General features: G+C 34.5%; 1 protein-coding gene across 1 annotated transcript in view; it reads right to left on the reverse strand.

Moving 5' to 3' along the window:
• PPP1R3A (protein phosphatase 1 regulatory subunit 3A) overlaps positions 1-5031 on the reverse strand; it is a 42307-nt gene extending 37276 nt beyond the window's left edge. Inside the window, exon 1 of the mRNA XM_025873382.2 lies at positions 4227-5031. Within this exon, the coding sequence (XP_025729167.1) occupies positions 4227-5014 (788 nt within the window). The 5' untranslated portion in view covers positions 5015-5031. The remainder of the gene's footprint in view (positions 1-4226) is intronic.
• Positions 5032-10810: the final 5779 nt, after the last annotated feature.

Raw genomic sequence — 10810 nt, forward strand, 5'->3', positions numbered from 1 at the left:
TCTGTTCTCAGTCCCTGTGAGGACTTTTTCTTTGGGACCTCTCCTCATCTTCACAGGGTCATGTTTCCAGCCATGTTTCTCATGGATACTGGTGCCTAACAACACACAGGTCCTTAATAAACAGTTGTTGAATGAGTTTTGGAACCTGAACAATGTAGACTATGATATCTGGAGAAATAATGCAAGTCCAAGAAGCAGAAATTAATTAGCTGAACAAGGTTTGATAATGATGATGGCAAATATAGTTGGCTTTTGATGACTACTTTATATGTGCCCAGCACTGCACTTAAAGCTTTAAGAATATCTAATTTTATGTTAATTGAATTATCACAATAGCAGGCATCATTACTCCTATTTTACAGATGAATAAACTGAGGTGCTGAGAAGTAAAGTAGTATGTCCACAGTCACATAGCTGTAAGTATATATTTTACTGGGAATAATATACAAGTCTGTTCAATGCCAAACTTCATGCCTTTTTTTATCCCTTCCCATCTGGTCCTGCATTTTATCATCTAGTAAATGTGGACTATTTAATAGTCATTAAGATAACCAGTTTTAAGATGTTTCAGATATAAGCTGACACACATCTCAGGAAAAGTTAGAATTTAATTAGTGTTGCTTATTGATTGAAGTCCTGTAAGAGACCAGGAAGTGGCTCTCCAAAGTTGAAAACTTAGGAACCTTGGAAGGAAAGAGGAAAGAGATTTTTGGGCAGGTTGAGCCTTTCTAGGGTTTTCAAGATCCATCTAAAGCTAAAGTTAGCCTTGTGTTTTTACACTGGTTAACATTTACTGATAATTTACTATGTTCCAGATACTGTGCCAAAAGTTTATATGTATTATTTCACAGAAATCTCAGCCAACCCTATGAGATAGTACTATTGTTATTCCCAAAACAGATGAGGAAACCAAGCTTCACTTGCCCAAAGTCATCTGCTAGCATGGTGGAGCTTGGACTCAAAGCCAGATATGTTTAACTCTGAAGCCCATAATTTTAATGCTTCTGAATGCTATTTTTAGCTTATTTATCCATGTACATTTAAGGTAATTTATATCAATGTCATTTATTTATTTTGGTCATTTATTTTGAAATAAAGTCCATGGGATGAGGATCAGCAATCTGCTTAGTTTGTTTGCTAGCACACACACCTGTGCCATGTATGTAGTGACACTTACCAAGTATCTCATGATGCGTGCATTTTGGTGCAATTAAATACCTCTGGGTCACTCTCAGTCACATGTCTACAAGGAACAAACTGCTTTCCTCTCACTCTAGATATTTCTTTCTGCCGAAGTGGATGGATTAACAAACATCAAAGAAAATAAACAACTACATCAATGTAGAGATTTACAAACTCTGACCCAAAAAAATCTCTATAGAAAAAGCGTAGGGTCTAGGGTGATTGACATAACAGAAATCCTACCTCACTAAGTGTAATCTCACAGTTGGTTCTGTACTTATTAGAAGTGATTATTGATGCTTTCAGAAGATATAATCTCCAGGACCCTGATAGCAAATTAACTTTGGTATTAAGAGGAATTCAAGTTAGATGTTACTGTCGACGTTAGGACAGCTTATTTTCACTTTAACTCTGAGTTATATAACCCACTATTGTTAATTACTTGCATGTATGAAGCAAAAATCCACATAAATTTCTCTTCTGTATTTATCTGTTGGGAGAAGTGACCTCCAAATTAAACTATGGAGGAAGTGTGGAAACATTCGTAAAAGACCCATTTAAATTATGTAACTCTTTGGAGGGAGAAGGATGTTTTAGAAGCTATCATTTTTTTATCAAATCAGTATTAGTTCACTTTTATTTTAGCCAAATACACGTCTTGTAAAATAACACTAATAAGGTATGCTATTTTCCCTAACTAAATTCTTCACAATGAAATCCAACAGCAATATTCATTTAGAAATTTGATAATGCTCTCTTGTGTGAGTTTTAGGAATATTTGAAACCCCATTGCATATAAATTATATCATGGAAAAGCTGTATAAATATTCTATTACGGCACATGCTGTTCTAAGGATCTGTCAGGATTTCCTTTATACACTCCATTTTGAGTGGTATATAAATCAGATATAAAAATTCACGTTGGACTGAAACTCTGCACAAAAGGCCTCCTCCAGAGGCAAATGCTTTTTTCAAAATGTGGTTTGAATTATGTTGGTCATTTTTAAGTTATAGAAGTGCAGAAAATGTATTTGTGGTTTTGAAGGAGAGAGATTTTTTCCATTTTTATAACTCATTAGGAAACTTTACAGGCCTTTAGACCATTTTGTGGTTTAGTTCCTCTCAGGTTTTCCCCCAAAGCCATATTAAAACTTGAACAGTGTCCGCTCTGAATCCAATGATTACTGTTCTGAATACAAATGTGTGTATGGATATATATAGTTATACATATCTTAAAGTAGGAGAAGTTCCAATAATGTCATGAGTGGGGTAGAAGATTAGGCCTATCGGTGTCCATTTCTGTTCTTGGAATCAAGTCAAATTTGGCCTATCAAAGGAATCCCCTATTTTTACCATAGTTCAGTATGTATCGCTTGTAATTTTAAAGCTGCATCTTTAACTTCAGAAAAATCCTCTGAGTAAAACACTACTTCTTCTATTAGCTCTTTGACAGTAAGGCTATGACTTTTCTAAATTTTGCTTTTCTCTAACAAAGAGAACAAGTTGCAGCACGTTTAATAGATATTCACTGATGATGATCTCTTTTGTAAAGTATTTAATGTGTATGTTTGTGTATATGAATCAGTTTGTTAAATAGTATTGAGTTTATTTTGTCTATATAGCTAACATGTTCCTGAGTAATCTCATAAACATCTAAGTTACTATTTTAGCACATGTAGAGATTATGTTTATATTATTCTCTTAATAGCATCAGTTAAAATCTGAGAAAGTTTTATTTGGACTAAGAAAGTTGGCAAAATTCACAAAGTTGAGTAAGCCAATCTTTCAAATGACTTTAAAGGATAATGAAAATAGAAATATTTTATATGATTGAATTGCTTCCACCTATGTTATATTTAGTTCATTAATGCATGAGACTAACACACTTAGTAGTTAATATTTACTGTCATATAACAGATCAAGGCATTAAAGCATAAAGAGGCTAAAATTTTTCCAATTGTCGTTCCTTATGTTTTTATTAAATTCCACTTAGAATCTTGGTGTCTTGATTCCTAATACAGTTCCCTCTTCATCATATTACAGTATTTCTGGTGCAGTTGCTAGAATCTTTAGGTCTAGTAACAGTTAGGATGGACCACCCAGAGGACAATCCAACATTTGCCTGTGACTTGGGGAGCAATGTGGACTTTTTCCACTGAGACACCTTGAGAAGCAGAAGTGATCTATCTTCTCCTGGATGTTTTATCTGCTAACCCAGTGTCATGGAAATTAGCTAACTCTACAATAGAGAGAGCTGAATGCAGTTTTCTTTATTTTTTTTTTTTTATATTAACAGGAGAGCAGGGTTACTAATGAGGAATCATATCCCAAATCTCTAATCTGTGAAGCTGAACGTACTTATTTCTATTTGGGTCATTTTTTTAAATTCTCCATTTGCTTTTACTAACTTATACTACTTTGTGTTCTATAATATTATATTTGGTTGTAATTATAAAATTTTGTGTGTAATTTATACATTACTCATATACTTTTGTCTTTCTCTTGGTTTGTCACTAAAGTCATAGCTCTTATGATTTACCTTAACATGTACTCCAAACAGCCCTATATGACTCAATCATTAAGAAATTTAGGGGGAAGCCTATGAATAACTGAGTACTAAGAGCATTTGAAACACAGTTTTATGTTAATCAGAAATGTTTTGAAGTATAGCATAGACATTTAAAACCCACTGAAAATAAATATACTATAAATGTCAAAATGAAGTGTTACATGTTAAGAATCTAGATTCCATGGTTTGAACTTAACAATTCCTAAGTCATTAGGCAAGCAAGATGCACATTGTGCTCCCCTCCTCCCCCATCTACTAAATTATACCCATACTTTTCCTTGCATTTAGAGGAGCGATAATATGGTGCTATTATTTGAATAGCACTGACCTTGTTAAAGCCTAGCACCATTGTTTTATATATGATGAACAGTATAGTTTTAAACAGAATGGCTATTTCATACAACACATGAAATAAAGAATGACATAAAAAGACTTTAAGATTATGAAGAGTAAAGAATGTAAGATAGATCCTCACCTTGATTTTACCTTTAAACAGCCTTTTATTTGTCTATTAGGAACTTCTTCCCGTGGTTTTACAGGCTCCGGCTCTTGTTCTTTCTTTTGACAAATCAATATATAATTTGTGCCATTATTATTTGACCAAAATGTACCAACAGAAGTTTCATAACGTATACAAAACTCAACTTTACTGCCATCTTTTTGATAAGGGGGAACCAATAAAATCTTAAAGGAGAACTGGTCAGTTTCACCATCACATGAATTTGGGACATATTCTGCTAAAATGTCATAATGTGTCTGCCAGTCATCCAAGGACATTCTCACATATACTAACTTCTCAAAAGAAATATTCAAAACTCGAATAACACCCTTCATACTTGTAGACCCAGGAGGATACTCAGTTGACTCCAGTATTGCTTTCTGTACTTGAAGTTGCTGCATAAGATCTTCTTTTGAAGAAGGCAAATCAAATAGTGGAGATAAAACATATTCTTCTGTGTGAAAAATGTCCTTCCTTAAGTCAAAACCGGTTGAAACACTTGGTAAATCCCAGCAATCAAATTCTTTGACAGACACAAGATTGAATCCAAAGGTGTCAGCGAATGAAACTCTTCTTACCCCTGAAGATGGAGTGTCCAGGTATATATCTTCAGAAGAATCAGAACCTCGTCTACTAGGTTGAGGCGAGAAGCCAGGTTTGAAAGTAGGTTTAACTTCCTCATCTTCAGAAAGAGAATCAGATAAATTAGGAACTTCTAAAAATTTATCTTTGCTAATCTGCCTAGGTTCTTCAGAAGGCTCCATTGGGCTCTCTGATATCAAATAAGGGAGGACTGTACAACTAGTAGAGGCTGATATTTGAGATACTGAGGCTTAAAATAAGTATTATGTTACAGTTGACATTGCAGAAAGGAGTCAGCTCTATAAATAGGTCCAATGGCGTGTAAACTATGCTAGCTTGCCTCCAAAGGCCTTTAATATGATAGCATCCATGTTACTCTCACCAGTATGTTTCAGATTTAACTGTTTTTAAATTTGCATGTGTTTATGAGCTGAGTTCCAAAAAGACATTTTAAATCATTTTTTGCTGTGTTGAAAAATATGAAACTCTTTAGAATTTAAAAAATTGTTTTAACCAGTTGATCTTAAAAATAAAAACATAGACCCCTTATTTTAAAGAAAATAAAAGTAGTGGGGTGCCTGGGTGGCTCAGTCGTTAAGCGTCTGCCTTCGGCTCAGGTCGTCATCCCAGGGTCCTGCCATCAAGCCCCACATCGGGCTCCCTGTTCGGCGGGAAGCCTGCTTCTCCCTCTCCCGCTCCCCTTGCTTGTGTTCCCTCTCTCGCTGTGTCTCTCTCTGTCAAATAAATAAATAAAATCTTTAAAAAATAATAATAAAATAAAAAATAAGGAAAATAAAAGTAGTATCCAATACTAACATGTAGTTTTGAGCTAAATCAATCCACTGAAGCAGACAAGGGTGGACAGGAGAAAAGAAGAACATTTATAGAGTGGGGAAGAATCCAGTGCCTAATAATAATGATAGCTACTATTTAACAGGGACTTAAAATCTAAAATGTGAACTATAAAAGGGTTAAATAGAGGCACTGGGAGTCCTGAGGAAACATGATTTAGATGAAGAAGGTATCATTTGAAATATACCATGAAGGGTAGGTAGGATATAGACATGCAGGGCTAGAGTGAGTGGATTTTCCAGGTGGAAGAAATGGCCTGATCCAAGGCCTAGAACAAATAATTAGTCAAATCCGTTATTTTAAACATTAGTTAAGTTTCTTTTAATTAAGCTATGGAAAAATATACACAAGTAATAGGTTATTGACTTGAAAATATAAATGGGCAATGGTAGGCCTGGCCCAGGAGTGAAATATTTATGTAGAATAAAGTGTTCATCTTTGGCAAACTGCCATTTTTATGCCCACAAAACAAGTTAATACCATGACATCTTGGAGTTTGATGTGAGTTTTAAAGTGTGAGCAGCCTGTTTAGACCACCATATTTTTTTGTGTTAATGTAAAATCCACTCTGGAGATGACAATCAGGTAAAAACCTATAAAAAAATTTTAAACATACATATGCTTTGACCCTGAAAGTTTCCAGCTAGAAATTTACCCTATCACTGTATATACAAAGATAAATATAGATATATGTTCATAACAATTGATTATTTTAAAAACTCTAGAAATTATCCAAATATCCGCCCACAGGAAACTGGATAAAAAATGTGACACCCATACAATAAAATGTTTTATAGTCATTAAAAAGGCTAAAGTAGCACTTTATATGTTGATACAGAAAGATAACCAAGATGAATTGGTAAGTGAGAAAAGAAAGTGTGCACAGTTATGTGCCTGGAAAATTCCTGGAAAGACAAAAGAAATTGTTAGCAGTGGTTATCTCTGATCACAGAGGTTGAAGGTCATAGAGGAGATTCCTATTCTTCAGTCAATTAATTAAATTAAATTGTGAAAGGAGATTAATTTAAAAAGAGAGAGAGCTGCCCAGCAGGATTTCTTTAAAATTACAGCTTTGTAAATACACTATAACTATTGGACAATATGAATTGCATAAGTAGTGGCTCATGAAATTATTTTTTAAAATTAAAAACGAGCGGTGTCTAGAATAAGGAAATGAAATTATTTGGGCCTTACCTCATCCATATAGCAAGAATGAGTGGTGACCTCATGTATTGTTCAAGAATGGAAAATGGCTATCCCTTGCAAAGTTAATGACCATGAGCTTTGAGTAGCAATATTCTGAGGTACCTAAAATATATCAGTAGGTATTCAAGGAAATTAGTAACAAAATAATTTATAGAATTAGTCAATAATCCATACAGTCATGTAAATAATAGAAGAATGAAAATTCACAGATACAATGATGTACCAAAGTAATCTAACTATTTGAGGGTTACAAGCAGAGGCATAGAGCTAAAGACCCCTGGGGTTGTATTCTGTCTCTGCCACTTATTCGCTGGGTGATGTTCAGACTTTTGCTCAAACTTTTTAACCCTCATTTTCTTTCATTGTTAAAATGCAATGTTAACAAATGAGCTGCATGTTAAATGTCTAGCACAAAACCTACAGTGACAGTGGCAGGCATTATTTTCATTTCTAAATATGCTTGTGAAAGGCTGATTTCTAAGACACATTAATAGATAATAGACTATAAAGAGTCCACATATATAATATTAAATAATAATCTGTAATTTGATTTTTGTGTTTTTCAAAGACTCTAGTATGTAACACTTAACTTTATAAGACATAAAATAGCTCTACTTTAGAAAATGGTCCTATTATTTGAACTAAACTTTTCTCTTCTTACTTTATGCCTTTATCCAGAGCACTGCTCCCTTGATCTGTGGTAATCACTGCCTCTCTTTTGCAGTTTATAAACTTTGCATAATTGTAGACAGTTGAATGTTCCCCCTTAGTCACCACTTAGCTAAAGCCCAGTGATTTTTAATCTCTTCTCACATGTCAATCCTCCAGGGCTTTCTATCATTTCGTTACTCCTCTATGAACTCCTTCCAGCTTACCTATATTATTCTGTTAATGAACTGCCCCCAGATGAATGCAGTATCACAGATCCAGTCTCTGGAGCATGTAAAGAAACAATACTGGTTTCAGCCTTGTGACTTGGTGTTTGTATTCAGTTAAAATTCACATCACTTTGCTTCTTTTCCATATCATAGATCAAATCAACATCCCATTTTCTCATATTCACCACTACAATTTTAACATGACTTGTACCATACTCTTCTTCAACTGCTTAGGCATACTTCTTTTTTTTTTTTTTTTAACAGAACTAGGGCTTTTTTTTTCTTAACAAACTACAGCTCAAGTTTTCACATATTCCACTTCTTTGTATTAATCAAAGATTCTCAAAGGTAACTTTAATGTAAAGGACTGTATCAGTCAGGATCCCACGAAGTGGGAAATCAACATCATGCTCAAAATAAGATAATTCCTTCCAGAAGGGCTTATTTACAAGGGTCTATTTAGAAAGTATAAATGCAGAAAAGCCCTAAGGACTAGTGCAGTAAACTGGGGGCCGGTCGCATCAGCATTGTTACTGTCCTTCAAGGGATGAGGAAAGGGACAATCATCTGAACCCAAAAGCAAAGAGTGCCCTGAGCTCCCTACGGGCTGAAGAGGATCAGTGATCTTTGGTCAAGGGACACTGCCAACCAAATATGACCTTGCCAAGAGAGATCCAGGAACAAAAATATACTGAACTTACTCTTCTCCTTTCCTGCGATGTCCTACCAGGGCTACACATTGGCCAGAGGCTACGGGGACTATAACAATTCATTCAGGTCAGCCTCCTGGTATAGAGAGCAAGACGGAGAAGGGTGAAAAAAAGTAGCAAGTGGATTTGGAGGAGCAAAGATATCAGAAATTAAAAGTTTATTATTCGGTTATCATTACATGCTTATACATTATGTTTAAACATATATAATTTAAAATATGCATATATGTTCCTCTTGCTTAATACATATTCTATCTCAGCGCTAACTGAGTTCCTATTACCTGATATTTTATTGTCACAGCAAGAAAAGTTGAAATATCTAGCATTCATAAACTGATCCAGTGGAAGTCATAAATAAGAAATATTGAGTTTATCCACAGATGGCTAAGAAAGAAGTAATCTTTTTTGAGATTAGTTATAATGTCACATTTGTTTCCCTGTTGGCATAAGTCTTTGCAACCTGAACTCAAGAAATATTTTGTCAAAAGAGAACCCAGAAGAGTGATTTTTAACCAAGGATACATTTCAAAATCACTGAGAGGTGTTCAAACCACACAGGCTCAGGTGCATCATCAGATCTACTGAATAGAGCACTGAATAGAACTTCCAGGTTGGTGATAATGCACAAGTGATTCTGTTAAAGATTGGTGAAGATGCACGATCTGCAAGTCTTTTGGAACCTATAGGGTCAAGGAGTCAGGGACTTATGTTCTAGTTAGAAAGAATCATAGCTATCATCCCTCAAGTATTATGTGGTTTGTTCTAGGTTTTTTTTTTTTTTGGTTTTGTTTTTTATTTGTTTGTTTTTTGTTTTTTGGGTTTTTTGTTTTTTGAGAGACACAGAGAGAACATGCGCACAAGTCGGGTGGGGAGAGGCAGAGGGAGAGAGAGAATCTTAAGCAGGCTCCACACTGAGCCAATGTGGGACTCTAGCTCACTACCCTGAGATCATGACCTGAGCCAAAATCAAGAGTCAGACGCTTAACTAACTGAGCCACCAAGGCACCCCTGTGCTTTTTTTTTTTTTGTATAGAGTCTATAAAATAACTTTTATAAAAAATGACATAAAAATTTAGTAGAGTTATAAAGTAGCAGAACTTTAAGGCACTTAGCGATCATTTAGGCTGGTCCCCTGACTTTCACATAAGAAAACTGAGATCTGAAACAGTGATGACCCCATCATTTAGTAACTGAGCTGGGACTTGATCTCAGCTCTCTCTTGCTTTAAGTCCAGTGTTCTCCATATTATCCCATACATTCACCAACTTTTAGCTCTAGAATTCAAAATTAACAAAGTAATCATTTTTTTTGAAAAATAGTCATTAAAATTCATTTGTTCTAATCCAGTTTATTTTTTTAAATCAATTAACTTATGAACTTTCTTTTTTCCATTTGATGAAAGATCTCCAGAGTGTCCAGATAATTTTTCTTTATGACAGAGTCACTCAACCTTTTTTAACCTTTGCTGCCTTTGGTAAATATAACATCTTACACTGTCCTCTCTCTCCCTCAGAGACTCTGCTGTACTCATATTTGGGAATTACTGATCTAAGTTATAAAAATGAATTATATGATCTTTTGATAACTAATATTGATACTTAGTATTTTAAAGGATTATTAGTTAAAGACACAGGTTGGCTCATCAGATGCCAATTACTGGAAAAAATCCTCTGTAAAGGTGCACATCTACCAATAGAGGATGCACAGATAAATCAGCAGAAAGTGGAAATTTTGCCAGGTGAAGATAAATTTTTAAAGGTATGTGTCATTTATCCCATGGAGAGATGAATGATTCAGTGTAGGTAATTGATCATGTTATAGCAGAAGAGTTTGTCACCAAAAGCAGCATCCTCATTCTTTAGCTTATTTTACAAAAGAAAAACTAGTATAATATTCAAGCACCAAGTGCTTATTTTATATGGATTAAATAATGCACTTTAAACTCCTTTGATTGAAATAAAAATGTATAAATACAGAGTTAAAGAACCCTAGAGTTTGAAGTTTGCTAAGCAAGCAAGCATCAAGGCTAAACCCTTCATTTTACATATAAGAACATTGAAATCTAAGTGGTCAGCTGTATTCTTACCTTGGGGTATGGAGGAATCCAGCATTAGCCCTAGAAGGAAAATATATTAAAAGCTTCTCAAAGATAGGCATAACCTAGTAATATCTTAATAAATTTTTAATTGATATTTATTGGTCATTTGGGTTACTTAATATAGGCAAAAATTTAGCATTTACTATGGATTTCTCCCAAAGTTCCAAAGATATGTATTTGCTTTATGCAATGCTTGGCACAGTTTTGGGTAAAGATGAATACTTAATACCTCAG

Source organism: Callorhinus ursinus, unplaced genomic scaffold (assembly GCF_003265705.2).
Source record: "Callorhinus ursinus isolate GAN/ISIS: 27379988/994484 unplaced genomic scaffold, GSC_fseal_2.0 scaffold12, whole genome shotgun sequence".
Taxonomy (NCBI): Eukaryota; Metazoa; Chordata; class Mammalia; order Carnivora; family Otariidae; genus Callorhinus; species Callorhinus ursinus.